The 25,097-nt window shown below is 31.8% G+C and overlaps 1 protein-coding gene across 1 annotated transcript in view; it reads right to left on the reverse strand.

Moving 5' to 3' along the window:
- Positions 1-318: 318 nt before the first annotated feature.
- LOC126893467 (angiotensin-converting enzyme-like) overlaps positions 319-25,097 on the reverse strand; it is a 245,854-nt gene continuing 221,075 nt past the window's right edge. Inside the window, exons 29-32 of the mRNA XM_050663701.1 lie at positions 4,204-4,421; positions 3,977-4,117; positions 512-687; positions 319-452 (exon numbers count right to left, since the gene is read on the reverse strand). Of these exons, the coding sequence (XP_050519658.1) occupies positions 391-452; positions 512-687; positions 3,977-4,117; positions 4,204-4,421 (597 nt within the window). The 3' untranslated portion in view covers positions 319-390. The remainder of the gene's footprint in view (positions 453-511; positions 688-3,976; positions 4,118-4,203; positions 4,422-25,097) is intronic.

Raw genomic sequence — 25,097 nt, forward strand, 5'->3', positions numbered from 1 at the left:
TTTTCCTTTTAATCTTAATCCGTTGTAAGATGTCTATTTTGCTTATCACTTTTTCACTTTAACTTTCAGAAATTTTTTTAGTATAAAATATATTTTTTGGATTTTAATCGCTATTGAGGTCAGATCCAGTGTATGTTTTCGTAGATTTTATGTTCTTTTTGTTAAGTTGTGGTGGACAAAACGAAGTTATTTTGATTCCTAACAATTCTATCATCTCTGTCTGCAGGTGATTTTTGAGTGTATAGTAACTGCCTTTTCCAATGCATAACTTCTGTTATTGATTTTTTTTGCCTTAAGGAAAAAATATCTATATCAAACTTAAATAAAAATATTCGTTTAATATATCATTTATAATACATATTAATTTCACTTTTCCTGAAATTTAGCTAATTATTCTGTGGATTCCTTGGGTTTATCCTTTGAGACTAACTCCTGCCTAGTCCTTACGCATACTGCAATTAAAACAAGCATATTAGTACTATCATATTGTATAGAAATAAATAATATCTACCTCTTTTGCTCTTTTCCCAACCAACTTTAACTCCATTTTTGGCATTCTCTTGCTTCAACCATGTGGTAAGCGGTTTAAAATATTCCAAAAGTCCACTAGCGTCCATGGTTCTTTGACCTGTCAAAGCTTCCATTGCATCCGGCCATGGTTTAGAAGCACCCATTTGAAGCATCTTTCTACAAGTACAGAGGTACAGTTAGTAAACAAGACCATGTTCCAACGCAACTATTTATCAATAATGAGAAAACAGTGACATTAATGACAATTAATGTTTTAAAAATTATAAAAGTGATGACTTTCAACCGTCAAATATTTGTAACAACTGTGTGTTTAATTGTAGTAATTTGTACTTACATAAATAAATTACAATAAAATTTTGGTTTTGAACAGTTTTATTCATGAAATAATCGCAACAAATTGCACTTGATCTCTAAAATTAATATAGAATATAGAATTTTTGCCCTCGTGACACTTTGACATAATTTCACTCGCCTTAACTGTCAAAGTGTCACTCAGGAAAATTCAATAATTTTAGAGCTCTTGTGCAATTACTACTGATTTATCAAAGAATTTATCATTGCTTAATATCTAAATATTGAACCAATAATTAGGTACTTGATAAAAACCAAGCTCTTGTAGATTTATAATCATCTTCGTCAATGAGCCAATCGCGTCCACTGCTGGAAATAGGCTTCCCTCAGTTCTTTCCAGTGTTCTCTATACTGGGCCGCTTGTAGCCAGTTTCCCCTTACTCTTTTTATGTCGTCGGTACCGATCTAGTAGGACCCTCGGCCTCGGCCCTCGACTTCTTTTATAGTTTCTGGGCCTCCATTCCATGATTCGTCGTGTCCACCGTCCATCTTGTGTTCTAGCTAAATGCCCTGCCCAGTTCCACTTAAGTGTCGTAGCTCTTTCGATGACGTCTTGAACTAATGATCTTTGTCTGATTTGTTGGTTTGGTATGTAGTCTCGAAGGCTCACGTTCAGCATTGCACGTTCCATGGCTCGTTGTGTAACGTTGTGTGAGTTTATTTGCGGATTTTTGCGTCAGTGTCAAAGTCTCTGCACTATAATTTTGTACAGGTAAAACACATTGGTTATAAACCTAGTAGAACTATACTTAATGGAAATAATATTTATAACAAATATTAATGGAACACTATAATATTGCTTCAATTATTAAGAGATTTTAATTTTTGTTATTTTTATATAAACTTACGTGCATAGAAATCGGCCCACTTAAAAATTTGGTCATTTTTGATGTCTCATATTTCCTAAACCTATTGGCCGATTTAAGTGATTTTTTGAACATATTGTAGCCTGATTCTTACAATACCACTGTAATAATATTGTTGCTAAACAGGTAAATTTTCATTGTATACCGGGTGTACCAATCAAACTGATTTTTTCTCAAAATTCGCATCACCCTGTGGAATATTCTAGCATTTATGAAATACTGAAATTAAAACCCAACTATAGCCTTAGGTTTTCTTAACATTCTGTTTTTAAAGTCATTCGTTTATGTTGGATAATAAAAAATTTAGGTACTTTAACAACTAGACATGTTCTTCATCAATACACGGTGTTTTTAAGTAAGTGCGAGAAACTTTAAGAGGTAATTCTGTATGAAAAAATAATGACAGTTGACTTTATAAACGTATAGAAAAAGACTGTTTGACTTGTACACATTTCTATATAAATCAAAACGGGAACTGGTGTATGTTTTCAAAGACTGATAGTGTGTAAATAACACACTATCAGTCTTTGAAAACATGCACCAGTTCCTGTTTTGATTTATAAACGTATGTCCGCAACTGTTTCGTTTTCGAGGTACGGGATGTTGAATCTTTTCTTACAAACTGGTGACTTATTTTATTAAAACCGATTAACCGCTTTAAAACCGATTAACATAGGCCAATGAAATTTGTTGGGTTTTAAGAAGTAGTTATTGCACATTTTTTGAAATACAATTAAGAATTTAATATTTACCATGAGCGCGCATACGCATACGTGTAATATGACCGATCATATTACCCGTATGCACGCTATTGGTGAATATAAAATTCTTAATTTTATGCCAAAAAATCCGCAATAACAATCTCTTAAAACCTACCAAATTTCATTTGCATATCTCTACTGGTATTAAAGCAATAAATAAATCATCAGTTTGTAAGAAAAAATTCAACATCCCGTATCTCGGAAACGAAACATTTGCGGACATACGTTTATAAAGCCAACTGTCATTATTTTTTCATGCAGAATTACCCCTTAAAGTTTGTCGCACTTACTTAGAAACACCGTGTATTGATGAAGAACATGTCTAGTTGTTAAAGTACCAAACTTTTTTATTGTCCAACTTAAACGAATGAATCAAAAACAGAATTTTAAGAAAATCTGAAACTATAGTTGGGTTTTAATTTCAGTATTTTATAAATGCTAGAATATTCCATAGGGTGATGCGAAATTTGAGAAAAAAAACACGGATTGATTGATGCACCCGGTATACAATTAAAATTTACCTGTTTAGCAACAATATTATTACAGTGGTATTGATAAAGAATCAGGCTATAATAAGTTCGAAAAATCACTTAAATCTGCCAACAGGTTTGGGAAATATGAGACATCAAAAATGACCAAATTTTTAAGTGGGCCGATTTCTATGCACGTAAGTTTAGATACATATTACATGCTTTTAAGCAAACCAAGAACAATTTGCTCACATTTGCTATAGGCCCCGTGCTGGTTTAATCTGTTACTGTTCAATTTATTTCTTACCTTTTAACCTAACTACCTGAGGTATTAAATTTAATCAATGGTTTCGAATTCACCTGTAGAAAGTTTAGAGTTGAGAGGGTCAGGTAGCATAAAAGTTACGATTTGGCCGGTGTACATTTTGATTTGAAAATGTTTGTTATTAAAAGTTGCGAGTTGGTGCTTGTCCATATGATGAACAAATTAGAAGCCTTCGAGAAGTGGTAATATCGTGGAATGATCAAAATATGGGTTCAATGCATTGCAGAATAAAAGTCTTAAACAGAATAGGTGAAGGCGAAGGTTACTTGACGAAGACGATATAAAAGAGAAAACAATATCTGGGGCATATAATGAAAGGTAGCAGATACTGGATATTGCAGTTAATACTCAACGGAAAGATAGAAGGAAAAAGAAGAATTAGTAGGAAGATAAATTCATGGCTCCGAAACCTTCGTCAATGCACTGTCATATCAGTTGATGAATTGTTACATGCCGCACAAGAACGAGAACAATATCGGCAATTGTCATGGAAGCTACCCATGCCTTAACCTTGGGCACGGTACTCAAAGAAGAAGAACAGAAGTACAGATTAAATTAAAACAAATCCTAAAAATTGAAAACTATTTTTATGCAAAGGATGTACAGATGCAGAGTTATAACCACGAGGAGAAGAAAAAAAAACATGTTTCTTCTTGTGTAGTGTTTACTTACTTAAGAGCGTTACCAGCATCAGTATTCTGATAAATATCACATTCATGTAAAGGTTTTTTAGGATTATTTGGCTCATATTCTCCTGCTTTTTCGCACACAGCTTTATGGAACTGGAACTGAATGACGAAGCTTATGAAGTACCTGCAAATAAATAAAAGTTAAAAAATCACAATTTCAAAAAAAAAGTAATCAATAATGATGGACCTTCAATTTTTTATCGTACCTACCTGAGATACGAAACGTCTGCAACTACGTGGTACTTTGCAGCTGGATCAAAATCTTCTTCAGACCGATCAACTGGAGGTTCAATTCCTTGGTATTTTTCCCTTAGTTCCCACCACTTACAGTTGTAGTTTTCAGGAGTAGTTTTTCCTGCAAAGATATCCCATCGCCACAAGTCGATCAAGTATCCGAATGGCAAGAATGCAATTTTTTTTAAACCCATCTAAAAACGATAAAATGAATTAGAGTCTAAATATTCTGAGCTTCACCGATGAGGCATAAGGATGCTGAAATAGCTATTTGGAGATGGTGGTCCAACTCTGAATCAAATATAAACAAAACCTGCCTTGATCTTTTTTATCTTTCTAAATATTTAGTTGACATAATATAAAAAAATTTAATATATAAATAACTCTTATGCAATTTATATGGAGAATCCATCTTTTTGAAGAAGCATTACGATCTTAAAGTGAAGGAATAATAATTAACGGAAGAATAATTAACAACATAAGATATGCAGATGACACCGTGATTATGGAAAGCTCTGCCAAGCAACTCCAACTACTACTAAACAAAACAAATAGTTTTTGTAAAAAATATGGACAAAGACTAAATTTATAATAATAACTAAGAAAATTAATATACATACAAACATACATAAAGCGTCGTTCAGACACAGCGATAAGTCACAGCAACTTGTTGTGATGACAAGTTGCTGTGATTTGTTGATGATTGAGACGCTGTTTAGATGCTGCGATAATTTGATCTGATTTATCTCGATGTGATTGACCACAACAAGTTGAAGAGGGGAATATTGTGTACACTTTACACCCTTCAATAAAGGATAACGAGTTTTCATGCTAACAAATAGATCCTCTTACCTTCTTCATAACAAAAATATAAAGGTTGGGTATGTTATACAGGGTATTTACAAAGTTATAACCAATTTTATATGAAAATCGTAAAGTTCAACTCACTGTATAAATAAAAATAAGCACAACGGCAATGGTTTATTGGTGCCATATTTTTTATTTATTGTCAAAATTTTTAAAAATGATTGATATTGCTAATTTACTTTATATCTAGTACAGGGTGAGTTAAAACTCAAGTACATTATTTCCTCAGTAAAATTTAAATGGAATACCCTGTATTTTATGTCACTATTGAAAAGTACCATTACCGTATTGTATACAACATTCCCATGTCTAAATTTATTAGTTTTCAAGATATATTCATTTTTCAATGAACCAGTAGCGTGGCTACCCAGATCACTAGAATTTAATAAACTGGACTGATTTTTTGGGGTTTCTTTTAGAATAGAATGAAAGGTTGTAAAATGCCTTCAACAACAAGAGATGAGATGAAAAATAGAATAAACAGTCTATTTCGAAGTGTTAGACTGTCCGCACATGGGTCGATCGAAGACACGTCTCTAAGTTCGCGCGTCTTGCTCGTCTTATACGAACCCTGCGTTACAAGCGATTGCCCTCCACACACTAGTCGATTCTGTTTTTATAAATTAACACATTTTTTATATAGTAACTAAAACGACTTTTTCGATCTGTGAAGAGTACGGTATTATTACATTTTTATACAGTTGCATTATACAGTTGAGGATATTTTTCTACTTCCTCAACGAATTTTATAATAAACATCTAGAAACAGAAGTTCAATGTTTTCAGAATTTTACATTACAAACAATATATTTCCACAAAGCTAATAGTACTACAATCAACGAACATAACATTCACCCATCTTTAAAAAGACTAAAATTTAATTTATTGCAAAAATCAACAAAAACGAAGCAAACAAATAAAATAATGACTAAGGCCGTCCGCACATGTGTCGATCGAAGACACGTCTCTAAGTTCGCGCGTCTTGCTCGTCTTGTACGAACCCTGCGGCACAAGCGATTGCTCTCCGCACACTTGTCGATTCAGTTTGCTCACATCTTCCAACCAGGAAGAACGCATTTTTATATATTAACCAAAACGACTATTTCGATCTCTAAAAAGTACGGTATTGTTATATTTTTAGTACAATTTGTATACAATAAGCATTATACAATTGAGGGTATTTTTCTACTTCCCCAACGAATTTTATATTAAACACCTAGAAACAGAAGTTCAATGTTTTCAGAATTTTACATTACAAACAATATATTTATACAGGGTGAGAAAGATAAAGGGCCTATTAGAAATATCTCGAGAACTAAAGCTAAGAGAATCATGAAAATTGGAGTACGGGGGTTTTAAGGTATGAACTAAGGTAACTGCACGATATTACGGCCTAGTACACAATTGCGGTCCATTACATTTAAAGTCGTAAAATAAGATATATTTTGAAAAGGCGGAATACTCACACACTATATTCAAATCTATGATGCTTTTGAAAGCAGTAATTAAAATTCCCGCCATTTTTCATGCGGCTGCTGGCACCTTCACTTGTCATGAATACCCAGTATGCACAGAATCGTTGAATAAGCACCACGTGTTATTGTTTTTGTTTAACGAGTGATCCCAATCATCATAGAGTTCTCAATAGAAGTTGGTAAGATTTTATAAGAAATATCTATATTTCCAATAACCAATATGCATTTATTTATTTCGTTTTAATTCTTTCGTAAGATAATTTTTAATATTTTATTAAAAAATTACATTTTAATGACGCACGCAATTATGTTCTCATTCTGTATGTCATGTACGCTATTCCGTTCTACGGACGGAATTAAGGAATAAAAGGTTCAACTGTTATTACTTGTTTGTAACGATTTATTAACCGAATTGGTCAACATTTTGTTTATAGTGGAACATTGAAACCTAAAAGTTTGCTTGAGATAATTACGTACTAATATTCTGTCAACCACCTTCTTATTATTTGAATTCTAAACTGTGTTATATCTCAAAAATTAACCGAAGTCATACCATGAATTCGATTTTTCAGTGGGCATTTTTATTTGTTTATTTGAGGAAATAGTAATTATTTCTGGGCCTTACTTCTTACTGATATTATTACTTTTAATTTCGTTACGTGTAATTAATATTTTCTTGAAAAAATGTCTTTTTAATGACGCACGCAATTATGTTCGCATTTTATATCTCATGTACATTATTCCGTCTTATGGACGGAATTACGGATGGGAAGGGTTAAATATTATTATTATTTTTTTATTCATAATCACTTCAACGGGTAAGATTATTACTTTTTAGTGCTACTAAAACCTGTAACGGTTCGATTGAGATATTTACGTGCCAGTATTTGACCAGTCTGTTTGTTGTTATTTGAATTTTATAATGGTATTTGTCCAACTATTCCTTAATAGAGTTATGCTGTATAGTAATCTTTTTATGAGTATTTGTTTTGGTTTAATTAAGAAACGTACTTAATCAATTTTGTTAGTTTTTTTTAAACGGCATTTCAAAACACATTACTGATTTCATTGGTTTTATTTTAAATTAACTGGGACTGTATTAAATTAGATAAATACATTTAATTTAAATAGCACGGTTATAGGTTCACAGAATATTAAATGACCATAAAAACGTCCTTTAGACCATAATTTGAAATGGCAATGTAGCTTTTGTCCATTATTACATTTATACGCAGCTAAACTATATCAATCAGTATGTATGATTATATTCTTACTATACCTACTTGAGTCTTATATATGTAATTTTTTTCAGATAAAATGCCATCAAAAAGGTACACCCCGGAATTATTAAACGAAGCCCTGGAATCTATCCAAAGTAAAACAATGTCTGCGTATAAAGCTTCGAAATTATACAATATACCTAAACAGACATTATTAGATAAGATACACAGAAAATACACAAAACAATCATTTGCTGGAGCCCCAACTATTCTAACAACAACTGAAGAAAATCTTATAGTAAAATGGGTACATCATTTAGCAGACATTGGCTTTCCGGTTACTAAAGATCAGTTATTATATTCAGTCTCAAAACTGGTCAAAGAGCTAAATCGTCCACACAAATTTAAAAATGGTTTACCAGGCAGACATTGGTATGAGGGATTTTTAAAAAGAGTCTCTCAAACCCTTACCACAGCGAGGGTTGGTGCCAATGAAGAGAAGATCAGAGCTTGGTTTCAAAAAATTTACAGTTACTTGGAAGATAATAATTTGGTCGAAATTCTCGAAGACCCTTCCAGAATTTTTAACTGCGATGAGTCAGCATTTTTTCTATGTCCCAAAGGTCAAGGTGTTTTAGTACGAAAAGGTACTCGGACCGTGTATTCCATGTCTGGAAATGATGAAAAGGAATGTTTGACTCTTTCCCTGGGCTCTTCTGCTGATGGTAAATTAATGCCCATTTTCGTTTTGTTTCCGTACAAGAGGATTCCACAAAATATATTATCAAAATATCCCTCCACATGGGCACTAGGTAGATCGGATAGTGGCTGGATGACGTGCCAAACATTCTATGAATACGTCACAAATGTTTTTTATCCATACTTATTGAAACAAAATATTAAAAGACCAGTTATACTATTCATGGATGGACACTCTTCCCACCTGTCGCTACCTCTAAGTGAATTTTGTAGAGACAATGACATTGTTTTGATTGCCTTGTTGCCTAACTCTACACATATATTGCAACCCATGGATGTGGCAGTTTTTCACAGCCTCAAAAATGCGTGGAGGAAAAAAGTCCATGACTGGCGAATGCAAAATAATGGTCGACGTTTAAAACGTTGCGAATTTGGTCCACTGTTAGAAGACTGCATTTTAGTTTCTTTAAAACCTGAAACTATACAACATGGATTTCGTGCTTGTGGATTATTTCCTTTCAATCCGGATGCCGTAAATTATAGCAAGCTCATAAAATCTTCGAGTTCTAATAGCACTACTAATGTCAACACTCCATCTATCAACTTCCCGATACAATCCTCCCCAGGAACTTCAACCACCGAGAATTCGCACCAAATAGTCAAATACTTAGAGGAGTGGGCAGGTAGTGAGAAAATACGTGAATTTAAAAAATGCAATGGGGATTGGATAGGAGATGTAAAGGATACAAATTTGTATCTTTTTTGGAAAACAGTCAACAGCAGTGTAACGACAAGTGAAAATACAAACGATAATAATTTTGATTTGGGCAACTCAACGCTGGAAGCAAACTTTGTGGATAACCTGTCTGACATTAATGTGGATTGGTCTGCCGTCAACGATGAGAATTTTATACAGTTTGACGTACAAAAGGATGGCTTTTTGGAATATTCTTCCCAGGTTAATAATTTAACAACAAATATTGATTCAACACCAGACTCACAACAACAATCGGTGACACTATCTGATAACCTACTAATACCTGAAGATCTTACAAGACGTACCCATTCAACACCACAAAAAACTGAAATTACACTTAGTAAGAATAACTGCGACATGGAAGAAGGAATAATACCTGAAAATATTACCAGCGAAAGACATTTCACACCAGAAAAAACTAAAACCACACTTAGTAAGAATAACTGCGACATAGAAGAAGGAGTAATACCTGAAAATATTACAAGCGAAAGACATTTTACACCAGAGAAAACTAAAACCATACTTAGTAAGAATAACTGCGACATGGAAGAACGAGTAATGCCTGAAAATATTACAAGCGAAAGACATTTCACACCAGAAAAAACTAAAACCACACTTAGTAAGAATAACTGCGACATGGAGGAAGGAGTCATACCTGAAAATATTACAAGTGAAAGACATTTCACACCAGAAAAAACTAAAACCACACTTAGTAAGAATAACTGCGACATGGAAGAAGGAGTAATACCTGAAAATATTACAAGCGAAAGACATTTCCCACCAGAAAAAAGTGAAACTATAGCAGTTCAGTCCTATCAACAAACAATTAGGACACAAAATGATTCTAAGTCAGAATTTTCTACACCGTTTAAAAATGCATTCTATTGGCCAGAAACTGCCTCTACTAGCCAAAATAAAAAAACGGTCAAGAGAAAAATAACTCCAGCAGTAGCGACGTGTTCAGAATACATATAGTACCAAAGACGTGTAGAACAAGAAAAGAAAAGTAAACTGGAAAAAGCAGCATTGAGGAAGATGGAGAAAGAAAACCGACTAATAAATGAAAATAAAAAGAAAACTAAAAGCGCAAAACAAAAGAAACTGTCCAATAATGGAAAAAGAAAAAAAGAACAAGAAGTAGGAGAAAAGAATTTATCCGATCAAGAAAATAAAGATGATAACCGCGAAACAAAAAATCACACACTCCAACCTCTTCCTAAGGCAATCCAGATAGGAGATTACGTAGTGATTTCATACGAAGGTGAAAGGTTTCCAGGAATTGTAAAGGCAGTTATAAACAAAAATCCAAAACAATACGAGGTCAAAACAATGACATATAGTGGAACCAATTGGCGCTGGCCTGATAAGGACGATATACTAATTTACAACTCTGAGGATGTCTTGAAGAAAATAAAATGTCCTATACCAGTCAACAAAAGGGGTATATTTTCTGTTCCGGACTTTAATGATGCCGATAATTAGTTTCTATTGTGGATTTCCAAACTGTTTAATTTTAATTTTTTTTTGTGTGTACTTAATACTTAATTACATTTTGTAAGTAATATTTTTTAAACTTATTTCAGTAACATCCTTGTGACTAATTTCAACTAACAAGGTATATCCCATTTTCTTATTATTACGTCTTTTACTTGTATTTTCTAGTGCTATTATTCCTAGTACACAAGTTTATTTGACCACCTAACCGTAGGCCGGAAATAGGTACCAACTAGAACGGAATTACTCTAGTCCTCGAAATTATAGCACGTAATTAAAGACATTGGAGTGGTAATTAAAAATATTAAATTTGATATGAAATGTAGGTTACTCTATATAAAAAAATACCGCACTCAAAATATAAAAGTTCTATTTTTGAGTTAAAATTATACGACATACAAATATACTTATTTTAACAATTAGAATTTTGTCTCAAAGGTAGAAAAGTCTTAATAGGCCGGAATATGGTACAATTACCTTATTTAATGAAAATATTTTGGTCTCTTTGCTACTTCCGGTTATACCGGAAGTTGATTGTAACTTCGTTTTTTTTAATGGGACACCCTGTATATTTTTACATTTTTGGATTCTGTTTGACGTCTTCTTTCTTAAAATATGAGCTTTTGTAATATTATACAGGGTAGTTTAAAAGATAATTACGGTTTTTTATAAATTTTGTAGCAAACTTCACACCCTGTAGAATTGTACTGATTTGATATCAAAAACTCTATTTATTTTCAAGTGATTTCTAATATAGTCTATTATTATTAAAAATTAATGTTATAGCAAAATGTTTAATTTTAGTATACAGGGTTGGTCGAAACTCGGAATGAGTATTATCTGAGTTTTCTTAAATATAACACCCTGTATTTTAGTATTGTAATGAAATGATATTTTATAGTACTTTTTTATTTCTTAAGCATTCCCTATACCTGACTGCTTTAATTTGTAAGTTATTCGTAGTTCTTTAAGCCAAACATTAATTGCAACAAAAATTACGTGAAATTTTATTAGGTGTGCCGTGAATATATTCAATCATAAATAATTTTTCGAAAATAAACACATATTAACTTCGACTGACCCTTAATTTATTAATACTGGTTGATATATCAAAATACCTATGTAGTTAAGATTGTTGGTGTGTTTAATTTTAATAAAAACATACAATATTATATCTAGTTGGCTATGACTTTGACACTAAATATGCTTAAACATTTGCTTTGCTTAAACATTATACTCTTTTTGAAGTTCCAGTTGCTTTGCTACCATTAGGTACTAATATGAATTTTTCTAACGAGGAACTGATTCATATGTTTTTGTCTTCTAAGAGAGTATAAAAAATAAAAATGTGCTACTATTTAAATTTATCATCAGCAGTTCCATGATAGGTGACAACCAAAATCAAAAAACTTTTCAGAATTTACTAAAGCGGTTTCAACGAACTGGACATTTAGATTACGAGAAATCTGATCGAACAAACACTATTGTAAATGATTAAAATGAATTAAATGTTAGTGTCACTGAGAATCTGCATATTAATATGAACATTCTCGTAATCTAAGTGTCTAGTACGTCGAGACTATTCTAGTAAACTTTGAAAAGTTTCTCTTCTTGGCTGTCGTCTATCAGGGAGTTGCAGATGATAACTTCTTATTGTCTAGTAGTACATTTTTGTTATACCCTCCGAGAACAAAAACTTTACTAATCAGTTCCCCGTTACAAAAATTTATATTAGTCCTGGTAACAAAGCAACTGGAGCTATAAAAATAATATATAATGTCTAATGTTTAATCAAGTTTAGTGTCAAAGCCATAGCCAACTATAATATCGTTTGTTTTTATTGATATTTTATGCACCAACAATCTTAACAACGTAGGCATTTTGGTATCTCATCCAATATTAATAAATTAAGGATTATTCTAGATGAACATGTATTTATTTTCAAAAAATTATTTATGATTGAATATTTTCACGGCAAACTTAATAAAATTTCACGTAATTTTTGTTGCAATTAATGTTTGGCTTAAAGAACTACGAATAACTTATAAATTAAAGCAGTTAGGTATAGGGAATGCTTAAGAAATAAAAAAGCATTATAAAATATCATTTCATTACAATACTAAAATACAGGATGTTCTATTTAAGAAAACTCAGGTAATACTAATTCCGAGTTTCGACCAATCCTGTATACTAAAATTAAAGATTTCGCTATATTATTAATTTTTAATAATAATAGACTATATTAAAAATCACTTGAATATAATATGGAGTTTTTGATATCAAATCAGTACAATTCTGCAGGGTGTGAAATTTGGTACCAAATTTATAAAAAACCGTAATTATCTTTTAAACTACCCTGTATAATATTATAAAACCTCATATTTTAAGAAAGAAGACATCGAGCATAATCCGAAAATGTAAGAATATACAGGGTGTTCCATTTAAAAAAACGAAATTATAATCAACTTCCGGTATAACCGGAAGTAGCAAAGAGACCAAAATATTTTCATTAAATAGTTCATACCTCAAAACTTTTGCATTCCAATTTTCATGATTCTCTTACCTTTAGTTCTCGAGATATTTCTAATAGGCCCTTTATCTGCCTCACCCTATATACTTCCACAAAGCTAATAATAGTATTACAATCAACGAACATAACATGCACCGATTTTTAAATAAAAGTAAAATTTCGTTCAGCCCAAAAAACAACAAAAAACGAAGGAAACAAATAAAATAAACTACCTATTATGACTAAAAACGTGCGTCTCACTCGAACTTTCTCGTGCACTACGGATCGTATGCGACGAGAGCCGTACAAGACGAGGAGATTTGCAATCCTAAACGCTCCGTGTACGGAGCTCAATGCCACAACGAAGGAACTTTACTGGCGGGGAGAGACCTACGTGACTGGAATCTAGTCGAGTAGTTCGAGCGTCGCCCCATATGCGGACGGTCTAAAAGTGCATCTCACTCGAACTTTATCGTTCGCTTCAGATCGCACGGAACGAGAGTCATACAAAACGAGGAGATTTTGCAATTCTAAACGCCTCGTGTACGGAGCCCAATGCCACAACGAAGGAACTTGAGTGGCAGGGAGAGATCTACGCGGTTTGAATCGAGCCGAGTGCTTCGAGCGTCGCTCCATGTGCGGACGGCCTTAATTTACAAATGCTCCGTAGTGTAAGTAACTCATTCAATGACCGTTTTTAGACATGCGTAAAATGTGTTAGGCGGTCATTTTGATCAAATTACATAAATATTTAAAATATTTTAATTTTTTCCAAAATGTTGTGTTTTGTGTTCATGTCTTTTTTGTAAATATTTTTACTGACAAATTATTTTTCGTTCTTTATTTGTTACATTGGTACATTTACATACAAAAGTAGTTTTTATTTGTTTTCACAGAATGTTTGTTTTTTGTTTGTTACCCTTGTAACCCTTAACAGCTATGAAGTCATTCGTATGATGCGTTTGACGGCATTTTGTTCGGCTGCCGTTCGCTTTCACTTGCAGTTCAGCATATATACACGTGGTGAGTTAATGCACCAGTTGACGATTCTCTTATCTTATTTTATTATAGTGCCCGTCTCAATATATAGTTACACGCGTTATATTTGTACCTAATTGTTAATTATTATTGTGGGAATAATAAGTTTGAATTTGGAAAACTTGAATGACTTAGGTAAGTGTCATTATTGGGCGTAGTATTGCACAACGTACGGGCATGTTATTTGAGCAAAGGTTTAATCTATTAAAAAATCTCAAAACACTGTGAGCCAATGATACTGCTGTTCTACTTACACCTATTCGCGGTGTGCAAGTACTCGGAAGGGATACGCGAAACGATCGTGCGCGAATAGCGGAGAAATATTGCAACTTTCTTAAATAATTCATATTGTCAATTGAAATTGTCAAATTGACGTACATTTCATACCTATTGTCATTTAAGAAGAAAAATTATGTATTGCTTCACAATACTGATATGATATGCAATTATTATATAAAGGTAAATTTAATTAATTTTATTTTGCTTGCAGTACTGCATTTTAATAACTAATTTTATTTACTACATACAATTGTTTATGTTTTAATAACATAACCTAAATCTTATTTTTCTTCTTATTATTTTTTTTGGACTATGGCCTTGACAATTATCCAGTAACCAGGACGATATGATTGGCCAATATAATTAAAAGTGCGAATAAAAGTGCAGAGCAAAGAAACCAGGTGTCGCTTTTCCGAACTTGCACGGTCCCAATAGATGTTACAGACGAAAATGACACGCAAATTATTATTGACAGTAATGATGAAGTTGTTTTTGAAAATGACACGCAAGTTATTATTGAAAGTACTGATGAAGTTGTTTTTGAAAGTGAAAATAAGCTGTGTGGTGAGGTGGTTCGTCAAGAGATAAGTAGAGTAGATAACGTAGAGGGGAATATACAAGAGTCAAGTCCAGAAAATCAACTTCCTATTACTCACCAAACTCTTCAAGTGAACAATGTTGCTTTGTTGACAATTAAAATGCCAGTGGCAGTAAAGAAACGAGGACGCCCAAAAGGACAAGGCCTGACAGCAATAGGACTACCAAAGAAAAAGAAAAGGAACCCCAAAACATTTCCAAATAAATCCAGGGTTCCATTCCAAAGGAAGGATTAAATTTCTATAATTAATTTTTTTTTCTTGGTTTACAACAGGTTTTACAAAAAATAAAGACCAATTTAGTTATGTATATATCATTTAAAATACGTTTTTATACTTCACTTTGTTTTCTTTTTCGTTTATGAGAAAATCTTCTAATATTAATAAATTATTTTATCAGAAATTGATACATACTAAGATGGCCAGCCTCCAAGCGAACGGGATCCGAAGAAAATGCCGTCAAACGCATCATGAAGTGATAGCTGTTAACGGCATTATAGTGCACGACCGTTTGACGGCAGTTTAAGTACAGCGATAAAATAAAATAAAATCAAAATGTAATTCCGTACAGGTTGGAATAAATTTTTTATTAAAATTTAGCTCAAGACAGAAGATATTTTCAAGAAAGTATATGATTCATATGAGGGGATCAATGTTTAAATAATTAAAAATTGGCAATTTTTGCAGAAAATTTACTTTTTTAACTGCTGCGGCAATTCTTGTTTTTATTGAGGATCTTGAAATTTTATTCTGCAAATATGAAGAAACGGTCTTTAATATGAAACTTACTAAATTAAATTTGATCTGTAATTTCTTTAAATAATTTTAAATCAAAATTGAAAAACAAATTTCCAAAAAAATATTGTTTGCAATATAAATAAGCACTATAAAATATTTTGTTTTGCAGAAAAAGTTGCGCTATGATATCACTATAAATTGACAAAAGAGTTGGTTGATAAATATTGAGTAGTTTATGAGAGATTTAATTTGTTTTTAAAAAATTACCATTTTCTCAATTGCAAAAACGCCGTTGTTGCCGATAGAATATACAAGTTTTTAAGGTCTCATTGTTTTTTGCTTTAATGTATGTTTTCGATAAATGTATTGACAAATGAAAATCAAACACCCCTTTAAATGGTGTTTGAAAATCGGTGTAATTTGTTTAAAACTTGGTTTTTAAGAACATCACCGGGATTAAAAATGTTTAAATTTTGTTCGATATTCGTGTTCCTGGTATTTTTTGACACACTTACAAAAGAAAAAATCTAGATCCATTTTTTGCCGAGATAGCTTTTCCAAGTTTAAAAATTCACATTTGTTTATTTATCAATGTTAACATTTTAAAATTCGTGAGTACATCTATCAACCCTACTACTTAACAATGTCATTTATACATAGAGTTAAAATTTTAGAATATTTAAAAAAATAATGATTTTCGTAGCGACCTTAACTGAAAACTTTTTGCATGAAGAGTGGTGCAGTAATACTTTGCAATATCTTCGTTAATAATGGACCAATTTCAACACTTTTTTATTTTATCGTAACTTAAAAAAATAGTAACATCTAAATGACACTTTTAACAATAAATATTCGTCAAATTGTTATAAATATTTTTTTTTTCAAATTTTTTTCTCTAAATGTGATAAATAAAAATTTACACAAAACATTTTTTATAAAAAAATTAACAAAATAATACTGAATTAGCATTAAAAATTTCTTAAAAACTTTTTGTTTTGTACAATATTAAAATATACAGTGAGCACGTAAAGGTAGGAATAAATTCATTTTCTCAAGAATGCACGATTTTGGAAAAAAATCCCGAAATAGGTTCATCATTTTTTAAAATATTCTACAATTTTGATTACCTATGTGTTTAAATGACATTGTTGAGTAGTAGGGTTGATAGATGTACTCACGAACTTTAGAATGTTAATATTGGTAAATAAACAAATTATAAATTTTTAAACTGGGAAAAGCTCTCTCGCCAAATATGCTTCTAGAAAATTTTTATTTTTTTGTGGATATGTCAAAAATGACCAATAATGCGAATATCGAAAAATAATTTTAATATTTTTAATCCCGGCGATGTTATTAAAAAAATAAATTTTAAACAAATTACACCAATTTTCAAACGCCATTTTGGAAGGGTGTTTAATTGAAATTTTGATTTGTCAATAGATTTGTTGAAAACATGACCCGTCGAAAATGAGACCTTAAAAACTTGTATACTCTACCGGCAACAACCGCATTTTTGAAATTGAGAAAATAATAACTTTTTATAAACAAATTAAATATCTCATAAACTACTCAATACTGATCGACCAATTTTTTTGTATTTTTTTTTCTCTGATTTTGAATTGTAAATTTATAGTGATATTATAGCGCAACTTTTCCTGTAAAACAATATATTTTATAGGGCTTATTTATATTGAAATAATATTTTTTTGGAAATTTGTTTTTCAATTTTGATTTACAATTATTTAAATAAATTAAGGATTAAATTTAATTTAGCAAGTCTTATATAAAAGACTGTTTCTTAATCTTTGCAGAAAAAAATTGTAAAATCCTTAATAAAAACACGAATTACCGCATCAGTTAAAACAGTAAATTTTGTGCAAAAATTATCTATTTTAAAACGTTTTTATATACTTGGCTTGGTCGGTGTCACGGTCTCCGCAAATTTTGTAATCCATTTTAAAAAGAGTTCTATGCTACCTAGGTACCTGAAATTTTCAGAATAGCTCCGAGCTGGCTAACAATGCAATATTTAACTGCTATTATATGGATAAATCGATTTTTTTTTATTTGAAACTATTTTAAAAATGTGACTAATGCTATGACATTTGAATTCCATTTTAACGTAAGTTAAGACATCCATAGATGGTAGCTCAGTGGTAGAGCGTTAGACCGGAGATCGAGAGGTCCTGAGTTCGAAACCTGTGTTGCTTACCTTTTTTAATTTTTTTAATACATAATTAAAAGTTAATATACTTAACATTCATATTTTATTATATAATATAATATAAAGTTAATTATTATATAATATGCCATTTTTTTAAATTTCAAACTATTTCAAAAATGTGACTAATGCTATGACATTTGAATTCCATTTTAACATACTAAGTTAAGACATCGATAGATGGTAGCTCAGTGGTAGAGCGTTAGACGGGAGATCGAGTGGTCCTGAGTTCGCAACCTGCTGTTGCTTAGTTTTTTTAAAAAAAATTTAATACATTATATTACAATTATGTCATAATTAAAAGTTAATATACTTAAAATTCATATTTTATAAGTTAATTATTACATACAGTCGGTAAAATGAAAGAATACCCATGAACGAACATATAAAACACGCTGTATTTTCCTGTCACCGTGTCACAAAGAAAATTGTCCAATGCAAGTACATGTAACAATAATTATTACATGTACTTGCGCTCGCCAATTTTTTGTGTGACACGGTGATAGGAAAATACCGCGTGTTTTATATGTTCGTTCATGGGTATTCTTTCATTTTTCCTACTGTATGTCATTTTAAACAACCGTGGTATTATAAAAAGTACTTTTTTATACTAGTGTAATTTTTGGAATTATAATCTGGATCTCGGAGGTAAACTGCACTATGTTATTTCGAGTAACTGTGTGTAGCGTGTGTTTGCTACACTTAGGATGTCAATAAAAATCTGATATATCCCATAATTGGTTAAAAGACTATATTACAACGACAGAAAACGCAGCCGGCTGCGTTAACAAAATATAATGCAGTATTAACTATCGCTGCGAGATATCGTTGCACCACACCAATGTGTTGGTTCTCGTTATATCGCCGTGACAGTTCGTCTCGCGAAAATTTCGTATGGCTGTGTGCATGGCTTTTTTACATTTAGTCCATATAGTCCATTCTTTCACGGTTTTTGCTCTAAATAATAACCGCTTGGATTGACATGAAATTTGGCATAAGCATAACTTACATGTCAAAGAAAAAAAGTGATATTGTGCCGATGTGTGCTTTTGCCCTGGGGGTGACTTTCACCCCCTATTGGGCGCGAAAAAATATAAGTCTAAAATAAGTCAGGAAATGGATAAACTGACTAATTTTAAGTAATTTTGTTCCATAGAGCTTTTTCGACAAGTCAACACTTTTCGAGTTATTTGCGAGTGAATATGTTCATTTTTTAACAAAATAACCACATTTTTAGACGGTTTTTCGCAAATAACTAAAAAAGTAAGTACTTTGTCGAAAAAAACGTTCTTAGCAAAAATATAGCATGTAAAAAAGTAAAAAAAATGGTGTACGCTTTAGGTCTCTGGACCTCGTAAAACCAGAGTTATAGCCAATGAAAAATAGATTCATATTCACCAAATTTCAATGAAATATCCAAAAAATTAAGCACTTTTTGGGGAAAACCCATTATAACTTTATTTAAAGTGTTTAAAAAAAGCTTTATTTCTGTTTTTATAAAAAGTTTCTAGCATTAAATTTAAGCAAGTTACGCTCAAAATAAAGTTGGTTGCTTTTGTTTTGGTAAAAAAAAATCGGGAAGACCACCCCCTAATTAGAAACTTAAATGAAATTAATCGTTACGGCTCCACAAATTATTTTACTTATGTTGTGTTTATATGATCTGTAAGTTTCATTGATTCAAAGTGCTTATTTTGGAAAAAATTTGGTTTTAAAGTAAAATTTTTAAAAATTTTAATTTTGAAAAATATGCTTTTTTCAAATTAACTTAAAAATTGTTAGAGATACCAAAAATCTCGAAACACAAAAAAAGTCAGCATTTCTTTTCTGAATATCATTTTTTTGTCTTTCTGTTTGACAAAAATTGATTGAGATTTGGTGCTTCTAAAATTGCATACATTCGTGATGAGTGACTCGTTCAACCCCTTTTAACTGCAGCCCTTTCAAAAATAAGGAATTTGAACCGATGAAACTTACAGGTCATGTAAACAATACATACACGGGTCAAGAAACTTGTGAAGTTGTAACGATTAAGTTCATTTGAGATACTAACTAGGGGGTGATTTTCCCGATTTTTTTACCAAAAAAAAAGGGACTAACTTTATTTTGAGCGTAACTTGTTTACTTTTGATGCTAGAATTTTTTTTATAAAACAAAAATGAAGCTTTTTTAAACACCTTAAATAAGTTGTGATGAGTTTTCCCCGAAATGTGCTTCATTTTTGGTTATTTCACGTTAAAGTATTCCATTTGGAATTTGACGAATATAAACCTATTTTTAATTAGCTATAACTCTGCTTCTACTAGGTAAAGAAACGTGATATTTACACCATATTTTTAAATTTTTTACAGGCTATATTTTTGTTAAGAATGTTTTTCCGACAAAATACGTACTATTTGAGTTATTTGCAAAAAACCGTCTAAAATTGTGGTTATTTTGTTGAAAAAATGAACATATTCACTGGCAAATAACTCAAAAAGTATTGACTTAGTGAAAAAACTCTATAGAATAAAAGTTACTTAAAATTAGTCAGTTTATCAATTTCCGGACTTACTTTGGACGAATACTTTTTCACCCCCAAGAGGGGGTGAAAAGCACCCCCGGGGCAAAAGCACATATCGCCACAATATCACTTTTTTCTTTGACTTGTTAGCTATGTGTATGCCAAATTTAATGTCAATCCAAGCGGTTCTTTAAAATTTAGAGGTTTTGCAATATTTTACCGTTAAAGAACGGACTAATAATAATGCTCTTCTATACTTAAATTTTCATAGATGTTTGGTAACACTTCGTCTAAGATTTTCATGTAATTAGCTCTAGCAGTTTTAGATTTCAACACAGTGTTATATTCTGTGGATTTTATGCTGGGACCTTTTTTGCGTTAAATATGCGTGCTCTGAGCTTTAATTTTATAAAGTAGTGGATCGGAGTTTTCTTTGATTTATATGAGTTTAAAGTCGATTACAAAATTCTTTTATGACTAGAAATTCAAACAACAAAATAATTTTATATTGGGTCCTATAAATAATAAAAACGTTTTATTATAAAAAGTTCTTTTTTATAAAAGTGTAACTTTTTAGTTATTTAAACAATGATCCCCTCATATGAATCATATACTTTCTTGAAAATATCTTTTGTTTGGACCTAAACTTTGATAACAAATGTATTCCAACCTGTACGGGATTACATTTTGATTTACATGTATTGTAATTTTATTTGATCGGTCTATGGGCATTGAAGCAAGAGAACATAAATAAGCTATGTACAGTCAATTGAAATATACACTGTGAGCCGAAATAAAGGAGTAAATTTTTTAGTTGAAAATAACTTTTTATTTTTTGGGAGATTTAATTTATTTTTGCAGGGCTAATAGGTCTGGATCCCGCGTATGAAAAAAAAGTTGATTAATAGCAAGCTGAAAATCTGTTAATAGCTTAAGGGTGTCTAGTCGGATAAACTTTGATATATGGGAACACTGGAACAGAGGCAGTTTTAATTGTGGAACAGGTTAAAAATTTGGAACGGTCACACCATGAAAACGGCACATTTATTTTTTCCGACAGAACAGACTTAAACTCTCCGAATAGAGATTAAACTCTCATGCAAAAATCAGACTGCTATTTATCACGTGTCATAATTCCTGTCATTTGACATATTCTACATGTTCCACTCATTAAAACGCCCATTTGGTGATAAATAGCAGTCTGATTTTTGCATGAGAGTTTAATCTCTGTTCGAAGAGTTTAAGTCTGTTCTGTCGGACAAAATACATGTGCCGTTTTCGTGGTCTGACCGTTTCAAATTTTTAACCTGTTCCACAATTAAAACTTCCCCTGTTCCAGTGTTCCAATATATCAAAGTTTGTCCGACTAGACACCATTAAGCTATTAACAAATTTTCAGCTTGCTATTAATCAACTTTTTTTTCATACGCGGAATCCAGACCTATAATAGCCTAGCAAGTCCTCAACATGATTGCAAATTTGGAAGCAAAAATAACGTACAGGGTCGGACTTATAAAAATGTATGTAACGGTGCATTTGAGCTCGTTGCAAATGAAAACTGTCTGAGCTAAAATTGAACTGATATGCTCTTTTGGTAGGTTAACTATAGAATAGAATAGAATAGAAATATGCTTTATTGTCATGAAAAATTTAACAATTTTATGGACAAAGCTTACAAGAATCATAAATAAAAACAATAACAAATACAATTTACTAAAATTATACAAATCGTCAAATATAAATAAAACATAATAAAGTCAAATAAAAATCAGTAACAATCTATTGCTAAATTTAGAAAAAAATTGCAAATTGCGTAATCTACCTAAATAAATTTAATAAGTGATTATGCCTGGTTGCACCAATATATCTTAAGCTCCAGCTTACCTTAGGTCTACTTATAGATAGGGCCTCCTTGACTATCACTTACCTTGCACCCTAATTTTAGATTCTTGCCTTATTATCAATTATATCTATTATTATATTATGGTATTCTTATTGTAATATATTATAATTATATTATATTAATTCTTATGATATTCTCGACTTAAGCTTAAGATCTGTTGGTGCAACCGGGCATTAATAAGTTATGCTGCTGCATGTGACACTCAAATATAGATTAAGATCCTACTTATACATAAGAATACTGTAATTTCTTAGTTATTGGTTAAGAAACTCTGCTATTGAATAATATGGTCTTTCAGATAAATAGGCTTTTGTCAATTTACGGAACTTGGGGAAAGATGTTGCAGATTTAAGTTGTAGAGGGAGATGGTTGTATAGTTTTTTTGCAGAATATAATATAGATTTCTTTACTAACTCACTGGACGGGATCGGTAAATAGATGTCAAAAGTAGAATTTCTGGTGGAATACTCATGTCTAGGTCTTTCTGGAAAGACATGTAGATGTTTACGAATTAAGCAAACAGTTTCTAAAATATATAAAGAAGGTAATGTTAGAATTCTGTGATCTTTAAAGTAGCTTCTGCAATGTGTTGTTCTCCTGAGGCCAAACAGATATCTGATTGCTCTTTTTTGCAATTTAAAAATAACATCGGATTGGGCAGCTGTACCAAAACCCCAAAAAAGCAGACCATATCGAAGATGGGACTCGAACAATGAAAAGTATGTTATTTTGGAAGAGGCTAAATCCATTTCCTTCGAGACAGATCTTATTGCAAAGCAAGCTGAGGATAGTTTCTTGCTTAACACATCGATATGAAGGGACCATTTAAGGTTGCTATCTAAAAAATTACCAAGAAACTTTACAGAATCAACGATACTGATCTGGCTGTTATGAAGAGGTAAGGGTTGAAGAGTTCCTTTATAGGGTAATGCGACTGTTTTATCTACGTTAAAAGAGAGTAAATTAGAATCTGACCAGGATTTTATTGTGAGTAGATCAGAAGTTATAGTAGCATGAAGAGTTGCGATATTTGAGTTGCTCCAAGTCATACTGGTATCGTCAGCAAAAAGAAAAACTTTTCCATCGATTTTTAAACTAGTGATGTCATTTATAAAGATAAGGAAAAGTAGAGGACCCAATACTGAACCTTGTGGTACCCCACATACAACATTTCTGAGACTAGAGTCTGTATCATTTGCTCTAACCAGTTGTTTCCTATTTTCCAAGTAAGATTGAAACCAGTTCAAAGAAATACCTCGAATTCCATAGAAATCTAGTTTTTTTATCAAAATGTCGTGATTTACACAATCAAAAGCTTTGGTATAATCACAAAAAACAGTGGCAGTGTGGAGATTATTGTTTAATGCTTGATAAACCTCATGTAGTACAGAAAACATGGCATCGGTGGTACATTTATTATTTAAAAAGCCGAACTGATTTTGTGATAAAATCTTGTTATCAACGAGAAAGGACATAAGTCGGGCTTTTATGAGTCTTTCAATAATTTTGGAGAGTACCGGTAGTAATGCAATAGGTCTATAATTGCAGGCAATAGATTTTTCACCACCCTTATGAAGAGGAATAATGATGGCCGTCTTTAGGCACTCTGGAAATCTACCTTTCTCAAAAGAATCATTTATTAGAGAGATGAGGATTCTCAACACATTGTCTGGGAGATTTGAGAAAATTTTTATGGATAGTCCATCGGTACTACAGGAAGATTTGCTTTTGATACTCTTGATTGTTTGGATCAGTTCAGATTTACCAATCGGTCTTATAAAGAATGAATTCGAAACCTTTCTTGAATTAGGGAGATAGGAAATGGGATCTTGTTGTGACACAATAGTTGATGTTATATTCTTACTCACATTAACAAAGTATTCATTTAGATTTTCTGGGTCTGGAAGGTAAAATGTTTGAGCTGTGTGAGTTTTATTTCGAAGATCGTTTATTATGGACCAAGTTTCTTTTGCAACACTTTTGGAGCTTCTGAGACGATTTTGATAATACAATTTTTTAGCCGATTCTATAAGTTTTAAATAGATTGCCCTGTACTTGGTGATATATTCAATAGCAGAGACGTTGGTAGTAAATTTCTTGATATACAATAGTGAACGCATGTTTTTGGCTGATATGCGGACACCTTTGGTAGTCCAGGGTTTGCGATGTTTTTGCTTAATTGTGATTAAAGGAAATGCTGTATTGAAGATACAGACCAGCTTATTCAAAAAATCACTGAAATTATGATCGACGTCCAAGGAAGGAAAGTGCCACTCAGAGGTTAAGCATAAATTTTGGAATTTACGAAAGTTCCGACCTGAAAAAATCCTGCCTAAACGTCGAGTTTTCGAGGAGGACTTGCTAAAGATGTTAAACTTCGTATAAACCGCTTCATGATCAGATAGTCCGGCATTAACAGTTGTAGCGCAGACATCAAGGGGTGAGAAATCTGAGACAATATAATCAATTATGGTAGATGAAGTTTTTGTAATCCTTGTAGGAGAATCAATGTGCATTGACAGACCATATGATTCAAATATGTTGACCAGGGATATTTGTGTAGCACAAGCA

Source organism: Diabrotica virgifera, chromosome 1 (genome assembly GCF_917563875.1).
Source record: "Diabrotica virgifera virgifera chromosome 1, PGI_DIABVI_V3a".
NCBI lineage: Eukaryota > Metazoa > Arthropoda > Insecta > Coleoptera > Chrysomelidae > Diabrotica > Diabrotica virgifera.